This window comes from Lemur catta, chromosome 6 (assembly GCF_020740605.2).
Source record: "Lemur catta isolate mLemCat1 chromosome 6, mLemCat1.pri, whole genome shotgun sequence".
In the NCBI taxonomy this organism is placed as follows: domain Eukaryota; kingdom Metazoa; phylum Chordata; class Mammalia; order Primates; family Lemuridae; genus Lemur; species Lemur catta.
The window spans coordinates 23,866,165-23,884,794 of NC_059133.1; the positions used below are offsets into that span (position 1 = coordinate 23,866,165).

Here is an 18,630-nt window from a genome sequence, read left to right on the forward strand (position 1 = left end):
GTTTTATTTCTGGGTAATTGAAGAGTTAAGGAAAGAAAATGCTTTTTTATAAAAAGAATTGTAGCTAATGCACAAAGAATATATACATTATTAACAAATGTAAAAAATGAAGGCAAATAGGAAAGTATGCAGTGTTTAACAAAATACCAATATCAACAATATAAAGAGATTTTTCTGCTCCAGCAAGAAAAAAAGTGAAGAGAATAATGGGCATCTGATCAATTTCTTTTTATTTTTGTGTTCAACACAGTGGCTGATATTTAACATATTTAATTAACATAGTGCCTAGTAAAAGCTGATATCATTGAAGTCTGTTCAGTAATACATTTGCCTTTTTCCCCACTTTTCACTAGTATTCTTTTCATTCTATGTAAGTTTATAGTTTATATAATAAGTTTTAGAAATTATAATATCAGAATTTTAATGTGGAGGAGAACTTGAAAAATTGTCTAATTTAATTTCTCTTTTTAGAGCAAGTGACTTGACATGGATAAATTAGCCATTAAGTGCAGTTTGAGGTTTAAAGTAATTTTTATATAAACATTTCTTAAGAAATATACTGATATTTTTAAACTATATTTTCCTCAAGAAATTTCTGAAGGCTCTGAGCTCTTTGATTTTACAATCTAGGTTTCATTTATCATACTTTACTTTTCTTTCAGCATTTCATAATCTAGATTGGATATTTCAGATTTAAAAATGTGCTGATACCAATTTGCAGAATTTTAATACCCTTTTTTTTTTTTAAAGGCTGAATCATGTCAGGGAGATTTAAGTACATTGGCCAGTGTGGTTACATCATTAGCAAATCTTGGAAAAACTAAAGATCTTTCTCAAAATAGTAATGAAATGTCTATGATTGAAAACTTAAGCAATGGTGATACCTCTTTGTGTGAATTTCATCAAGAAATGCAGACCAGTGGTGATGTTTCAAGGTAAGGTCTATTTGACCTTAAGTGTCCTTTTGTTTAAGTGTCTCTTAGTATTTCTTAGACTATTTTTATATTATATACTATTTATAGAAGTTTCAGAAAACAAGTACAGATTGATTATCCCTTATCCAAAATACTTGACACCAAAAGTATCAGATTTTGGATTTTTTCGGATTTTGGAATATTTGCATTACCCTGTGGGTACCTCGCAGGCCTTTTTGACATTTTCAACAATATTTTTACACCTCAGAGCAGAGAACAAGCAGAAAATACAGTGACTAATGCATGTAGGTCTTGGCTTATGGGTCATCATGGAGAACCTTCCATTGGTACATCTGGCTTGTACACATGCCATTTGTATTACCCTCTGTGTGTATGCTTGCATGGAGAAGTCTAGGTGTGCACAAATAATATGTATCTTAGCTGAAGGGCCCTGGGAGAGTCTTTTTTCCCTTGGGGACGCTGAATAACTATGTTCTGTGCACCTGTGTTTTGACTACAACCCATCACATGAGGTCATGTGTGGAACTTTTCACTTGTGGCTTCATGTTGGTGCTCAAAAAGTAAGATTTCAGGATTGATATGCTCAACCTGTATTTCTGTTGAACTTAGAAAATTTAAGACATAGTAAGTTTTAACTGAAAAACTGCATTTAGTATAAAATGTCTAACAGGTTACATTATAAATAACATGATCGATAAATGAATGTCATACGATTAGAAATGTCTTAAAGTTTAGAATTTTTTTCCTTTAAAGATGATAATTTGGGTTGGACATTTCAAATATTTTAGTTGCCAAATTTTATCTTCTGTGTATATAGAGTGAAACATTTGTCTGAGTAGTCATGTTGATAACTTCTAGTGATGAAAATAAATGTAGGAGATTTACCTGAATCAACTACAGTTTTAAGTTTCATTTGAGTATCAGAATTCTGTTTTTCTCTCAAAATTAATACTTAGGACATAGGAACCAAATTTATTCAGGCTTTTCACATGTATCTGTTTATCATTTAAAATGTTAAACAAACCAGGCATAGTGGCTCATGCCTGTAGTATCAGTTACTTAGGAGGCAGAGGCTGGCAGAGCATTTGAGCCCAGGAGTTTGAGACCAGCCTGGGCAACATAGCAAGACCCTATCTCAAAAAAAAAAAGAAAAGAAAAATATAATAAAATATCAAATAAGCTGCATTTAGAGTAATGATAACGGCTTTGTTGACTGTGAGATTTTAAGGGACTACAGAAGGCCTATCATTGAAAAATAGGATCTATTTTGAATAATTATTTGCTAACATTGATTTATTATTTATCATTCTAATCTCAGATTCTTACAGGTTAGATTCAGTTAATGTAACCACAAGTTAAAAATATTCTCGTAATTTTTAAATAAAATTAAGACCTAACTTTGTATTGAGTACAATACAGTAAAGTCAAGTTTTTCCCCTTTTTCTTTCTAAATAACTTCTATATATAAGATAAATGGACTGATAACCTTGGAGTATCAAATATTTAACTTTTAAAGGCATATTTTTATACCAAAGCATGAGGATTTTTCTCCCCTTTGCTTATACAAGATTTTTAAAAGAGATTTTAATTCCCTGGATTATTATGGTAATCTAACATTTCATACTATGCATATGAAGTTTAATTCGTTGCTTTTGGAGAGAGTTGTAGATGTAGCTGAAATAGAATGCTCAGGGATACACCAAAGTTTTATTTTCTAAACTTTTCTTTAGGCTTAATTTTTTTTTTTTTTTTAATTGTAGACAGAGTCTCACTGTTGCCTGGGCTAAAGGGCTATGGTGTCAGCCTATCTCACAGCAACCTCAAACTCCTGGGTTCAAGCAATCCTCCTGCCTCAGCCTCCCCAGTAGATGGGACTACAGGCACACGCCACCACACCTGGCTAATTTATTCTATTTTTAATAGAGACGGGGTCTCACTTTTGCTCAGGCTGGTCTCGAACTCCTGAGCTCAAAGGATCCTCCTGCCTTGGCCTCCCAAAGTGCTAGGATTGCAGGCATGAGCCACCACACCCGGCCTAGGCTTAAATCTGAAATCCAGAATTTTGTGTGGAATTTTCATTTTATTGTGGAAATTGGCCAAGCTCACAGCTTCTGATGTCTCCTTATAGGGCATTTGATACTCTCGCAAAAGCATTGAATCCTGGAGAAAGCACAACCTGTCAGAGCTCAGTAGAGGGCATGGAAGGAAGTGTACACCTGATTGCTGGAGATTCGAGCATAAATTGCATTGAAAAAGAGGGTCCACTTCTCAGCGATTCACATGTAGCTTTCAGGGTATTTCTCTATTTTTTTTAACTTTTATATTGTGTTATCATCTGATTTTGATCTTCCCTTCAATAATCAGAGTATATTTCTGCTTTTAAAGTCAGAAATATCCTTGATAGAATTTCCAAACAGGTAAAACATGCTAGCTATATTAGGTATTGGCTCAATAAAGCCATCCTGTTTATAAATCAGTTGTAATAGCAATTAGTGGATTTAAGTCTATAAAAGTTGCCTACTATTTAAACATATCAGGTTTTTTTTTTCCAGCTGAGTATGAACATATGGTTTTTTTTTAAGTATTGGCATTCATGATGTGCTAAATGCACACTGCTTTTGTTCAATGCCTAGCTAGTACTTGTAGTGTAAATCGATTTCTAAGACCCAGATACTTAACCATAATAGTGACAAAAAACTCCATTTGTTATGTATCATCCTAATTAGCTAGCTTTCAGCATTATTATAAGACCTATAAACTATTTAATACATTTTAACTTTTGGTTTTTAGCCAATTTGGAGAAGGTACATTTGTAATTTATTTTGTCTCCTAAATACATTTATTTATGATGGAAATAATACATGTGGAAGACTAGAAAATCACTTTCTGCTATTTGATTTGTCATTCAAATAATGTTTGGACCAGAGCTGGGATATGCTCACTATTAAGATCCTATTGTTTTGACCAGTCCATTTTAACCACTCTCTGCAAGATGTATACAGAGTTATTGAATGTACATAGGAAATTTCACTTAATAATATATAGCAATCCTGGAATGCCACAGGGTGATTGCTCATAATTTTACTATATATTATAAAATTCTATGAATTTCTTAGGAAAATATGCATAGTTAGCAAATAGATATGTGTATTACTGGTAGAAATAATGAACACAAAATAGATGTAACATTGGCCAAACTTGCATGTGATAATATTTGTATTTATAAAATTTGACCTGAAAACTCAATGACTAAATAATTGATGTAATTAGATATAGTCAATAAGTTATATCAGTAAAACCAATTTTTATGTAACATTTTACTAAAGATAACTTACATGGAAAAAAATAGAAATGTTTTATCTGTACTGTACAGGAAAACTTTTTATGTGTACTATTAGAAAAAGTAATTGGAATAATGAGTATTATCCTTAAGAATTATGGTAGGAGCTATGGACAACGGTGGAGCAAGACAAACTTTATTTTTCCCATTGTTCCAAAAAGATATTCTTTTGTTTTCTTAGTTTTATTTTCTGCCTTTGGATTTAAATGGGAGGAAGGATAAAATGAGATAGATGTAGAAAGAGGACTCATTATAAGGAAAAAGGACAGAGTACTCTTTAGAAAGTAAAAGTAGTGCACCTTTTGTATTGTTGATGTTGGTCCTCAAAATTTTTGATTCTGGTTGAAATGTTTTGGCAAGATGAATTAGGTTAAGTAGACCCTTTTTTCCTTCTGGAATTGACTGTTTTCATTCCACCTTTGATCTCCTTTGCTCTGGGTATCCTCAGAGTCAGCACTATAAAGTTCTTTACTCTCCTGAAAAGAACAGCTCTTTCTCTGATTCTTGTTTCCAACCCTGTGAAGTCAAGAGTTTTACTTTTCAGTGATTTCTTAGAGCTTGGTAGTTTCATGGTTAGTTCTTTCATTAAGGTTTTCTAGTCATGGGCTTTAAGACCTGGCATCTGTAATCAAATAACTCAGTCCTATCTTAATTGCTAAGCCGAATAGCGTTTTGTTTCTCTATTGCATTTTTATGTACACTGTAGTTTGCAACATATTTTCACATACATTCTTTCATTTGAGCCTTAGCACATTCTGTTGAAGAAGTTAGAATTTGTATTCTCATTTTGTGTCCAAAGAAAGAAGTTTAGAGATTTTCAGTGTCTTGTTTAAAGCAATCTAGGTAGTAAGGAGAAACAGTCTAACGATGAAACTTGAAATTTGATTCTGAAAAATCAAGGACAGTAGTAATATTTACCTTTTTATTAAACTTCAGAGTTTTGGGCATGATTTCATACAGCTTATTTCACTTGATTCTTAAAATTTCCTCATAAGATAGACAGTATTCCCACTTTAGAAATAAGTATATGCAACAGAAGTGAGATGAGTTCCAAAACTGTTACTCTCTTGTGTTTATTCTCTCAATGTTAGAATCACAGTCCTAGTTTGCAACTTGGGGGTGGTCTTCATGTTCCTCATGTCTTGCTCCCCCTCCATTCCATAGCTGAATCTTAACTATTCTATTACTTGAATTTTCCCCTCCTCTCCATTTCCATTGCCATATTTTAGGCCTTTTAAATTCTTTCTTGAACCATTACAGTAATAGCTTTGCTTCCAGGCTCTCTTTTCTGTCTTGTCCTGTGCACTGGTACCAGCATGATATTTGTTAAAAATCAACGTAATTATGTCACTCTGCTACTTATAAGTCGTTAATAGCTTCCCCTTGTCTGTGTGGGATTAAGTTCAGTCTCTATAACTTGACCTTTTAGGTCCTGCCACATTCTAATCCAATTGCCTATTGTTTCTCATGCATGTCATTTTCTTTTTTAGCCCTTTCTGTAGCTCATTCAGTTTTCATTTTATTCCTCTGCTGAGACAATAGCACTTAGCTGTGAACTTTAAGTAAATGGTTACTGAATGTATATACAACCTATGGCCATACAAGTAATTGGTGAAAAGTTGGAAGTAGGATCTGGATCTCCTAACTCAAGTCAGATGATTTTTTAAAAGATGTATCATGCAGGCTGTTATCAGAATTCAGTAAGGAACTGTTATAGAAAGACAATTGTAAAAGCAGGTAACAACTTCTAAAATAGGTTGGTCAGGTTTAGTTGTTGTCAGTACTCTTTAAAAATTCAGCTCTCATACTAAATTTTTTTAATTTGAAAAAATATGTATAATTTGATTTGTAAACCTAAAGTTCCACAGGCATTTGGGGGAAGCTTTAACATCTTTGTTGTAGGAGCTCACCTTCTCTAGGAAGAAATCTTTGTCTTTTCAGTCTAAAACTGTGGTCCCCAATCCCTAGGCCCTGGCCCACTGTTGGCCTGTGGCCTGTTGGGAATTGGGCTGCCCATCACCACCTGAGCTCCACACCAATGCCCTGCCTACCCATGACACCCACCCTACCCCTCACCCCCAGTCCGTGGAAAAATTGTTTTCCATGAAATCAGTCTCTGGTGCCAAAAAGGTTGGAGACCGCTGTTCTAAAAGACTTGCTGAATAGATTATTGTTTCTTTAGTTTTCTAATTCATAATGTTAGGAGGTGTATTAAGTATGTAAAACAGACAAATTATGAAACATTTCCTCTCTATAAAATAATGCAGCATGGTGTAGCTAATATTTTAAATAAGTTCCTTTTGTGTGTATGACAAATTATTTTATTTTATGATTAAATCAGAAGAAAGGTTTCAGCTGCCACCATTGTTGTATAAATCAAAACCATTATATCTAATTTTTGTATAAGTATTTTGTTAATGAAAAGGCAATTTAAAACTATTTAGCAAAGGATATCCTTTTTTTGTTGTTTTGTAACTTATCCCTTGCCCTTGAAACCGGTAATTGTTGATAATTCCCCTAATTTTGGGGGCTTTTTTTTTCTTACCTACTCACCTTGGACAATTCTGAAAAAGTTCCCAAGTTTTTTTAATATATATATACTCATATGTAGAAAGAGTTGCATCCTAATAATTACATTTAGATGTTTGATATTTGCTTGCCTACAATTCTCTTAGAAATTGTCTTAAATAATTGTATTTTAATTTACTACTCTAATAAGCATTTCTAAAACATTCTTAAACCATTTGTGGCTAATACTGAACAAAGGCAGTTTGTTGTTTTTTTACATTTTTATCTAACATTTCTAGACAACTTTTATATCATTTTGATGAAAACCTTTTGGTCTGGTTGACACCTTTCAGAATCTGATGAAAGTTATATATGTGTGTATGTGTGTATATTCATCCCCAGAAAAATACATATAGGCACATCCACCTACCCTACCCAAGAGGTAGCCGCTGTTAACTATGTAGTGTGTTTTCCTTCTATCCTTTTTATGTATACGTAGATATATATACATACATACATAAACACTATACGTGTTATTTAACATAAATTGAGTTTTCTATGTACTATTTTGCCATTTTTTTCCACTGAGATGTCTCAAAGATGTTTTTTCTATGCCATTACGTCTCATTTATCTTACTAATTTTAATGTTTATAGGGTATTCTATAACATGGTTTATTTTCTCTAGTGATGGAAATTTGGATCATTGCAAGCTTTTAATTTCACTGTTAGAAGTATAGCTGCAGTGGACATCTTTATACATGTTTTTTTGTGCATGTGTGCAAGTATTTTGCTGGAATAGAGATTTAGAAGTGGTATTATTAAGTCACAGAGTATACTTATTTTTTAAATTTTGGTAGATGACAACCAAATTGCTCTCCAGTTTACCCACCGTCAGTAGTATGTGAGTACTTTTTTTCTCTATCCTCACTATACTTGATACTATTGATCATTTCGGTAATTAAAAAGTAGACTAGGCACGGTTGCTCACACCTGTAATCCTAGCACTTTGAGAGGCCAGGGTGGGAGGATTGCTTGAGGCCAGAAGTTCAAGACCAGCCTTAGCAACATCAAGACTCTGTCTCTACAAAAAAATAGAAAAATTAGCCGGGCGTGGTGACATGTGCCTGTAGTCCCAGCTACTTGGAAGGCTGAGGCAGGAGTATCACTAGAGCCCAGGAATTTGAGGTTGCACTGAACTATAATGATGCCACTGGACTCAAGCTCAGGCAACAGAGTGAGACCCTCCAAAAAAAAAAGATGAAAAATGTTTCTTATAGGTGAAATTACATTTCATTTGTAGTAGTAAAAGTTTTCTTTAAACTTTAAAAAACTGCTTAAGGTCAGCAGTACAAACTGATAGCCGGCAAGTGGTATGTCCACAAACATATTTTATCTGCAGAATATTTTTGAAGATACTTTTTTATTCAGTACCAATTTTCTCACAGAACATGCTCTTTGAAAAACTGAAAGAGCTGGCAGTCGCTGAGCCCAAATTTCTGTATGTTTTCATTATGCTAAGTTCAAGTCAGGATTTTATCTGGGAGTATGCTCTCCCCAGTTGGTACCAGAAAGCCTATTTCACTCCTTGCTCTCCTGGCCCTGTAAGTATTGGAATTTGTTAATCTCATAGGCTAAATGAAAGGAACAGTTAGCATACAGGATTTCTCGTTAAACTAAATTTGTTGTATGCCATTGTTAATGGAGAGAGGGGGAAGGAGGGAAGGTGAAAAACATTCTTTGACTAAGAAAGAAAGTAACTTTTAAAAACACAACCAGATAATATTATGGTTGATATTAAGTGAGATTCTGCTTGTCTGAATATTGCTTTGTTAGAACTATGGTCTGCTTATTTAGTCTAAGCCTGTTGTTAGCTATAAAATCCAGTGATTTGGATTATTTCAAGATTTGCCTTTTTTGTGAATAATTTAGATTCATATAATATTTGATGTGTTATGTTTACATTCAACTTTTTCAAAGAAATAGTAATTTAAAACTTTCAGTCACAAGATAATTTACCTAAATCCCTGTTCATACTAGCTCACCATGCCTTCTCCTATGCCTGAGTACCTGAATGTGCACTACATTGGGGAGTCTGCCTCCAGACTGCTGTTCTTATCAATGCACTGGGCACTTTCGATTCCTTCTTTCCAGGCTCTAGGGTGAGTGTTTTGAAGTCCTTGAATATAAACGTGATTTTGTAGCACAAATGTACATTAAGCAAGAACTTTTATTTTGGGAGGATTTGCATTAAAGGAAAAAAATGGTATAACATTATAATTTTAAATTGTGTCATTTATATGACAAATTATGGCAGCTAACTATTATTTTCTCTACATTATTTTTGTGTGGAAGAGTATCCATATTTCATAGTTTGACTTAGTTAACAATTTGGATAGAATATAATAAGTTAAATTGATAGACCGTTATATTATATTGTAATAGGCCCTGTCTTTCATTGGCTCAAAGATAGAATCTATAGGAATGCCCTCGGTTGTTGTTTTCCTTCCAGCACTGCTGTTTCAGCATTCATCCCAGGGATTACCGAGGAGCTGAAATTTGCTTACATTGATTATGTTTAAAAATAGAGATAATTGTTTTCTAATCATTTGGTTCAAGAAAAAAAGAAAGAAAAATGTGAACCCCTGTTAGTATTTCCTACAATGATTTAGAGGTTTGGTCTAAATCTAAAGAGTACATCTGTATTCTGTTCTGAAGCAATCAGATGAAATGGAAAATGGTCTACTATAAGAAACCCAAGCTTTACCTAAAGTTTTGTCAAATTTGTTTAGATTGCTTTAAAGTAACTGGTTTAAAGAGGCAGGACAATGGAAAAAGTTAAGCTCACAGAATGTTTTTATTCAACTCACAGGACCCTACTCACCAGTATGATTTTGTAAACAATTCACTTTCATGTCCTGTATATCTGTTCTCCCATTTGCCAGATGGGAATAATAATTGCCCATCCCTTATCCTTAGAGACTATTTTGAATATAACTAAGAAACATCTGAGTCATGACTGTAAAAGGCATAAAGAGAATTGAATAAAGGCATATTCAATATTATAATTTGGCTTTTTAATCAGTGTTAGATGTACCATGTATTAAATCATATACTCATATTACCACTACATAGACTAAAAGACTGATTTAGAATGGTTAACCTTTAAAATTATTGTTAGTCTTTTCTCTCAAAATAACATGCAGCTTTCAGAATTTCTCCAGTATGTTTTTTAGAAAAAATTAAGGTACAATGTAAATTTGCATATTAGCAGTTTATTAATTTTAAAATAAAGCTCGAGGTTTCCGGTTATAAAATAATTAATTTTATATTGGCAGCCACATTATCTGTATTGAAAATCAGTTTCAATGTAACAGCCACAGGATTCTTTGTGATTAAAATAACTATTGATCTAGCAATCAAGGCTATTAAACAAACTCCTCTTATCCGTGTCTAGATAATTTATAGATCTTATTTATATGTTGACCTAATCAGATGGATGAGGACTAAGTGCTAATGATGGAGAAATTCTGTTATGTGGAAATAAAAACTATTCTAAATCTAGAAACTGCCATTGGTTGCACTTTCATCTCTAAATACAAAAGTTAATAACAAAGGCCTGATTTTACAGAGAGATACAGCTAAGCAACATTAATCATGTTCTAAAAGTCAGGTTTGTTTTGATCACTTACTTCAATCAAAGGGAACAATAGGTTTGTACCATTTGTATTTTATAAGGCTTCTGTATTTTACAAGGGTGTTGATTTTCTGTTTAAGATTCATAGTTTTAATACTTAGAGGAATTCAGTTGTTGGTCTTAAGTTCTTCCTGTATAATGTAAGTAAGTGACTATATAGGTAATGTTAGATTCTGTTGCAGGGGTAGTGGAGGGTACTTGGCATGATTATGCTAAGCACAAAAGTTGAATCTTTTAAAGTACCACTGAAACAAATGCCATGCTTGCTATAACTTTGTGAGTCTATTCCATATCACTGATTATTTTTCCCTGAGGAAAAGTCATATTTCTTTATCAAAATAAATATAAACAATGATCTAATCTCTAATTATGAGTCCTATATACATATTTTTATGAACATTAACAATATAGTACAGTCTTCATTCTTTTAGAAACTTTCTTTTTAAAGGCGGCTTGCAGTTTTTCTTTCCTAACCTAATGAACTTTTTAAAAACATCTAAACAACATAGCTAACTATACTGAGGGTTTTTGGGTTTTGGTTTTATACAAAAATGTAAATAGATATCTCTCTGTAATTAATTTGTACAATTAACTCTTTCACTTTTCCTTTGAAAATAAAATAATCCAGTAATTTATTCCTCAGTTGCCACTTAAATCTTTTTTCCTTAGTAATAATTTTAGTGTTTCTCATCCTCTTCATTGATACTCCTTAAAAGTCATATTTCTTTATCAAAGTAAATAGCATAAACAATGATCTAATCTGTAATTGTGAGTCCTGAATATTAATACATATTCTGACACATTGCCACACTAGAAAAAAGATTTTTTCCTTGAGGCCATGGTGTTTTATTACAAAAATAAAATAAAAACTTCAAAAACAAAACAATCCTAATTTAATGAAAATTTGTTAATTTTTTATTGTTTTCTGTGAATGAGTTATTAATATATGAAACTTGAAAAATAGTTCTCCCCACTCCCAAGGTGAAGAGACATGTGAGTTACATATGCTTCATGAGGCCCTGGGCTCAAAACTAGCATGAGTTAAATACAACTCATATGGCAGTTAATGTGTTAATAAACATTAACAATATAGTACAGCAGAGAAAAATACCTATACCTATTGTAAAAGAAATTGATATATTTACTATTAAGCAACTTAATGCTTTTTTTTTTTAACACTTGCATTGCTTTCTTGATTGCTGACAGATAACCTTAACTACATTCTCTACCTAGCTCCTTTTGCTTCTTAAAGGAAAGATGTTTTGAAAATAGGTAGTATAATGTGACTAGACTACAATAATCATTTATTTTGTTTTCCTAACAGGAAAAATGGGTAGTAAATGTGCTCTTCCCATCCCAGAATACCTTAAATGGGGAAATCTATACTGAGAAATTTGACTTTAGCATTTACTTGCTAAATTGTCTAATGATTTATAAAGGAGTATAGACTTCAACCACCTACCTGGGTTCAAACTCTGGTTTTATTCATCTGCAGGCTTTTGTGTCTTTGGACTGAGTTACCTAAATGAACCTCAGTTTCGTAAATTAGGGGCAAAAAACCTCTTGCTTATGAGCTATGCCACTTAGGTGAGATAATGAATATAAATTTATCTAACTCAGTGCCTGCTACAAAGTACATAATACATGGTCATTTGTCTTCATTCTTTTAGGAGCTTTCTTTTTAAAGGGGGCTTGCAGTTTTTCTTTCTTAACCTAACGAACTTTTTAAACACATCTGAACAACAAAGCTAGCTATATTATGAGGGTTTTGGAGTTTGGGTTTTGGATGAAAATGTAAATAGATATCTTTCTGTAATTGATTTGTACAATTAGCTTTTTCACTTTTCCTTTGAAAACAAAATAATCCGATAGTTTATTCTTCTGTTAGCACTTAAATCTTTTTTCATTAGTAATAATTTTGGTGTTTCTCATCCTCTGCATTGATACTCTGTAACTTTTTCTCTGAGCCTTCCCAACAATGTCAAGGTACTTTCTTATGAGGAGGTGTGTAGCATAAGCCAGCTCTGATTTTTTAGTTATTTTTCCTTTCCTGTGTTCACTAGTTAACTACCTTGGTTAGCTGTTTCCTCCTTAAAGCTTCAGAGTCAGAGGTAAAGGTGAGAACTGAATTGCTTCTAACTTTTCCTTCATGTTTGCTTTTAACTTTTTCCTCATGTTTAAAGTGATACTGAAGTGTAGACCTGTAAAGTAAAACCTCGCCTTCCAAAGGTAATTAACCCCACTGTTAACACTTTGGTGTCCTACGAGATTTTTTTTCCATGCCATATTTAATAAACAAATACATACACATTTTTACACATCCTATTCTTTGCCTTGCTCTTTACACTTATATTAAAGACTGCTTCCTATGTCAGCACATGTACATTTACTCAGTTTTTCTTAATGACTATCTAGTATTCCTTTTTATGGATTTATTATAATTTACCTACTCATCCCTTATTAGTAGACATTTGGATTGTTGCCAGTTTTCTTTGTTATTATATCCAATGTTACAATATGTGTTATAGCATTTCATATATTTTTGCCTACGTTCATACAATCATGTTATAGGCATGCATTGCTTAACGACAGGGATACATTATGAGAAATTCATTGTTAGGCAATTTTGTCATTGTGCAAACATCATAGCGTGTACTTACACAAACCTAGGTGGTACAACCTACTAATACACACCTAGGCTGCCAACCTAAGACAAACCTGTACAGCATGGTACTGTACTGAATATTGTAGGCAATTGTAACACAATGGTAAATATTTGTGTATCTAAACATAGAGAAGGTACAGTAAAAATATGGTATTATAATCTTATTGGTTATGCAGTATGTCATTGACCAAAATATCGTTATGTGGTGTATGACCATATTTCTAAAAAAATTTTTTTAAATAAGCAAGTAAATAAAATAAGTTCTTATAAGTGGAATTTCTGGATCTAAGAAGATGTGCATTTTCTTTGATTTTGTTTGAGATTTATATTTTTAAATATTTTCTATATGGAGATTTTTAATTACTGGTTTTCTTTGCATTTAAATTTTACTTTCAAATTGATTTTAATATCCAGTGTCTTATGGCAAGTAATTCTCTCAGATAATAAAAAAGAGATCAGCCTGGAGTTAAAATTTTACCTGAATAATTCCAAGTGAGAAAAATTACTCTCTGTGACTCTTAAGTTGGTAGTGTTAGCATTTGCTTCAAGTATGTTCAGTTCTTTAATAAAATGTAATACCATAAAGAAGGCTATGATTCTTTTGTTGTTTTATTTTCTTCCTTTTTTTTTCTCTTTTTCCCCCTTCCGTTGATTTGAAGGTAGAAGGGCTATGATTCTTAATGAGTTGATTTCTGTAAACACACTGATTATTCTAATATTAAAGGTTTATTAGGAAGAAAAAAATTTAAGTACCATTCATCAGGATGTACATATTTCATTTCCTATCAGCATGTTCTTGTCAACTTAAATCTCTTGGGAGAAAGAAAAGAATTCTTATAGTTTCGTTATCTTATTTTTAACAAAGTATACAGGTTTGGTTTAAAGACTGCTTAATTGTAAGGGCCCATGCTCACAGCTTTTCTAACGCTTGTCTTTTCAAAGTTCTCACTTCTGCCTGTTGTGTATCCCCAAGACCAGAAATTATTTGTGGAGTTCTTCTGTATGGCATGTACTCCACTATTTGTTGAGATACAGAAATGCATAAGGGAGTCTTCGCCTTCAGTGAGGATTTAATCTAGTATGAGAGACCCCCAAAACAGTAAGTTAGGATACCATGAAATAAGTATAAAATATAAGTGTATAGGTGGCACCAAAGAGGAATGATTAACTATGTTGGAAGAGGAATGTAGTAAGATACTTATTTGAGAAAATGAGCTCTGTGCTATATTTTAAGGCATCAATAGGTATTAACTGGGAAAACAAGGTGGGGAAAGGAGATTCTGAGAAGATAGGATAGCATTTAATAATTCAGTCAACAATTTTTATTGAACACCTGTTATATGCTCATTCTCACCTTGGCACATTTGCCCTTCTTCTTCCATCTTCCTGGAATACTATTGCCCTAGATCATTTTTTTTTCTTTCCCATCTTTCTCTACTGAAATGACTCAAATGTCACCTTCTCAGAAATGCCTTCTCTAACCACTTACCTGAACCCCTCCCCATTTTCTGATGTATTGTGCTACTTTATAGTAATGTAGAATTTTTATTACCTGAAACTAACTTAGTGTATATATAATCATAGATATGTGTATATATTTTTTATGTAGAACACTTGAAATTATATGTTTCCCTTCTCTTTCATGAAGGCAGAATTAATCCATCTTATTAATTGCTGTTTCTCTAGTGCCTAGGACAGTGCCTGGCATATACTTTATGTATGGCCTATTTACATCATTCTTTTCTTCCTTTTTTTTTTTGAGTTGTGATCTCACTGTGTTTCCCAGGCTGCAGTATAGCAGCTATTCACAGATGTGATCATGGCACAGTACAGCCACAGACTCCTGGCCTCAAGGGATCCTCTCACCTCAGCCTCCTGAGTAGCTGGAGCTACAGGCATATGCCACTACACCCAGCTAATTCTTAAATTTGCACCTCTTAATACCTCTAAGCAAGATATAAAATATATAGTATCTCTGTATTGTTTATAGTTAAGCAGCCTGAGACCTGGGAAGCTTATTTACCTAATTTCAAATGGATAAGTGGTCTTAAAACCCTGGTGCTTTGACTCCTGTTTTAATATTTTTTTCCTGCTCTTTTATGCTGCTGAGATTCTTATTCTGAAATTCAAGAAAGGACTTTTGACCTTTCTTATCTCTTGTTTAAAATCCTGGTTATTTCATTTATAGGAATGCTTATGTCTCACCTGAAACATAACTTATAGAATGAACCATTTCTCCCATGAAATGGGTTACTTAACTACTGTAATAATTCTAATTGCCCTTTTTTAAAAAAAAAAAAATGTATATACTTGCAATCAAAGCAAAAGAAAGCTTGAGAAAGGTTTTTTAAAATATGCTTTTATTCCATTTCCATGGAGTGTGAGATTAAAGCCTCAACTTTTTTAGTTTGAAATATTGCTTGTAATTGCTCTTATAAACTGGCTGATAACAAGCTAGCTAGTATTTAAATTTCTAAGCATTCCTCATTAATTGCTATCAGCTATATATACAAAACACAGAATTTATCAAATGCATGCACATTTGGTGTTTCTAGAGTAATTTTAGTGTTTTGTTTTTAAATATAGGGATCAGTTGTAAAGTTTATAAAATTCACTTTAATATCTGATTTATGCTTTTGTTTTTGTTTTTAATAGGCAAGAAAACAGCATATCATTGGTGAAAGCTTATTGGAATGAACTTTTTACTCTTGGTCTTGCCCAGTGCTGGCAAGTAATGAATGTAGCAACTATATTAGCAACATTTGTCAATTATCTTCACAATAGTCTTCAACAAGGTAAAAAGCACCCTATTTATTACCTTTTCCAGGATATACGAGGAGGTGTCAATTTTATAAAATTTTTTTTACTTAAATACTTAATTAGATTTTTATTTAAGCATAGAAAAGGAAAGTATATTCTATTTCCAGACACTTTTCACCTAACTGGAAAGTGTTTCCCATTAGAGTCTAGGATTTCAGTGTGCTTTCACTAATGCTTTCAACCTGCCTGCTTAATTCATTCCAACTTTTGTTGCTCAAGGCAAGTGTCAAAATTAGCCTTAAATACTGATTTAATCCCTGGCATAATTACATTGCTCTTTACCCCTGACGGTTTATTTTTTTTATTTTACGGAGGTACAAATGTTTTGGTTACGTGAATTACTTTTGTACAGTTTGAATCAAAGTTATAAGTGTGCCCATCATCCAGATAGTGTGCATTGTACCCATTAGGTGTGAATTTATCCATCTCCACCTCCCCTCTTCCACCTGCTTGGTTTCCGTTGAGTTTTACTTCCATATTGTGCTCATGAGTGTTGATCAATTAGTTCCAACTTATTGGAGAGTATACATGGTGTTTTTCCATTTTCGCGGTACTTCACTTAGAAGAATGGTCTCCAGTTCCATCCACGTTGTTACAAAAGGTATTAGTTCTCCATTGTTTTTTATGGGTGAGTAGTACTCCATGGTATACATATACCACATTTTATTAATCTACTCATCTGTTGATGGGCACTTGGATTGATTCCACATCTTTGTGATTGTGAATTGTGCTGCAGTAAACATTCAAGTGAAAATGTCTTTTTGATAAAATGACTTTTTTTCTTCTGGGTAAATACCCAATAGTGGGTTGGCTGGATCAAATGTTAGGAGTACTTTTACTTCTTTGAGGTATCTCCTTACCACTTTCCATAGAGATTGTACTAGTTTACAGTTCCGCCAACAGTGTGTGAGTGTTCCTTTCTCTCTGCATCCACGCTAGTGTCTGTTGTTTTGGGACTTTTTGATAAAAGCCATTTTCACTGGAGTTAGGTGATATCTCATTATGGTTTTGGTTTGCATTTCCCTGATGATTAGAGACACTGAGCATTGTTTCATAAGTTTTTTGGCTGTTAGTCTCTCTTCTTTTGAAAAGCTCTGTTCATGTCTTTTGCCCACTTTTTAATGGGGTGGTTTGATTTTTTTTTTCTTGCTGATTTGCTTGAGTTCTTTGTAGATTCTGGTTTATCAGATGTATAGCATGCAAATATTTTCTCCCATTCTGTATGTCGTCTATTCTGTATGTCGTCTATTCTCTTTATTGATTGTTTCCTTGGCTGTGCAGAAGCTTTTCAATTTAATCAGGTCCCATTTATTAATTTTTGTAGTTGCTGTGATTGCTTTGGGGGTTGTCTTCACAAATTCTTTGCCTAGGCTGATGTCTACAAGAGTTTTTCCAACATTTTCTTCTGGAATTCTTATAGTTTTGTGCCTTAGGTTTAAGTCTGTTATCCATCATGAATTAATTTTCGTAAGTGGTAAGAGGTGCAGATCATTTAATTTTTGTGAGTGGTGAGAGCTTCCAGGCAGAGTCACCAGGAAGGGTCCATAGTGGCCTCGCCCAATCACAAATCTCCCATCCTTGTCCCCGAGGAATGTGACTAAGATCTTGGGGTATGGGATCTGGCCTGTGGCTCATCTCTGGGTCCCCAAAGGTCAGTCCCTGACCATGCCAGCTGGAAGCACATTGGTCCCAAGTTTCCCATGGGGTGCCTAAGCAGGTTTGATGTCCCCCCACCTCCGGGTATGTCCCATCCTGATGGAGTCGCTGGGCAAGCTGCACCAGAGAGGGCAGCAGGCAGGGAGCTCACAGTCCAAACACCCCTGGGTCTACTGCAGGACCCCCAGAGGAAAGGCCTGAACCCCACTATCTACTGAAGCCTCAGCGCAGTGGCTCAATTATCTTTCTTAGCAGTCACAGGTGGGGGTCAGGAAGGTGAGAAACAGAGTCCAGAAAGACTTGAGCCCCACACTCTGTGGGAGCCCCAGTATGGTGGATGCAACAACCGAGAGAAAAAGCAGTTTCTGCAACCCCCGGCCCATCCATCTCTCAGCAGCCATAGGTGGGGTAGGGAAAGAGGAGGAAAAGGGTCTGAGTGGAAGAAAGCTAGCTCTCTCATCATCTCTGTCCCCCTCTCCAGAATTTTAGATTCTTATTTAAAATACAATACCCAGAATGTCCAGGCTTTGGGGTTACGCAGATACCGCGGGACTAGCTCTCCACTAGCTCTCCATGGCTTCCACAGTCTCAGTTGGAGTTGAAAAATGTTTGTGTGGGCAGTAGCAAGATGAAAACTGAGAGGCTGAAGCCGTTTGGGGAGGACAACGGTGCACAGTGGGTGGAGAAGCAATATGGTACCTGCCTTCTTGGCTAGGGTCTGTGGTGTTGGGAAGTGAGCCCGAGAGCACCAACAGTCTGGTGCTTCATCCTCAAGAAGCTCCCAGTTTACTGGTGGCAGTAGCTTTTGGGTTTGTGAGGGTAGAATTGCTCTCCAGCAGCTCAGGAGCCCACTGACTGCTGGAGACGTGGGGGAGGGAGAAATGAACTGCTCCATTTACCCTTCTCTCTGGACTCCAAGCCTCTCGCGGGTTGATCTCTGCTGATACCCTGCTCCTACGTGTTCTCCTGTGCAATTCCCCTAATGCTTACATCTTCAGGTCTCCTCTTCTC

At 34.3% G+C, this 18,630-nt stretch overlaps 1 protein-coding gene across 2 annotated transcripts in view; it reads left to right on the top strand.

The window, feature by feature from the left end:
• The window catches only part of NR2C1 (nuclear receptor subfamily 2 group C member 1), a 40,464-nt gene that overhangs the window by 17,112 nt on the left and 4,722 nt on the right, over window positions 1-18,630 (top strand). For both annotated transcript variants that reach the window (XM_045553219.1, XM_045553221.1), the window contains exons 8-11: window positions 751-935; window positions 3,064-3,229; window positions 8,822-8,943; window positions 15,799-15,938. In XM_045553219.1, the coding sequence (XP_045409175.1) occupies window positions 751-935; window positions 3,064-3,229; window positions 8,822-8,943; window positions 15,799-15,938 (613 nt within the window). The remainder of the gene's footprint in view (window positions 1-750; window positions 936-3,063; window positions 3,230-8,821; window positions 8,944-15,798; window positions 15,939-18,630) is intronic.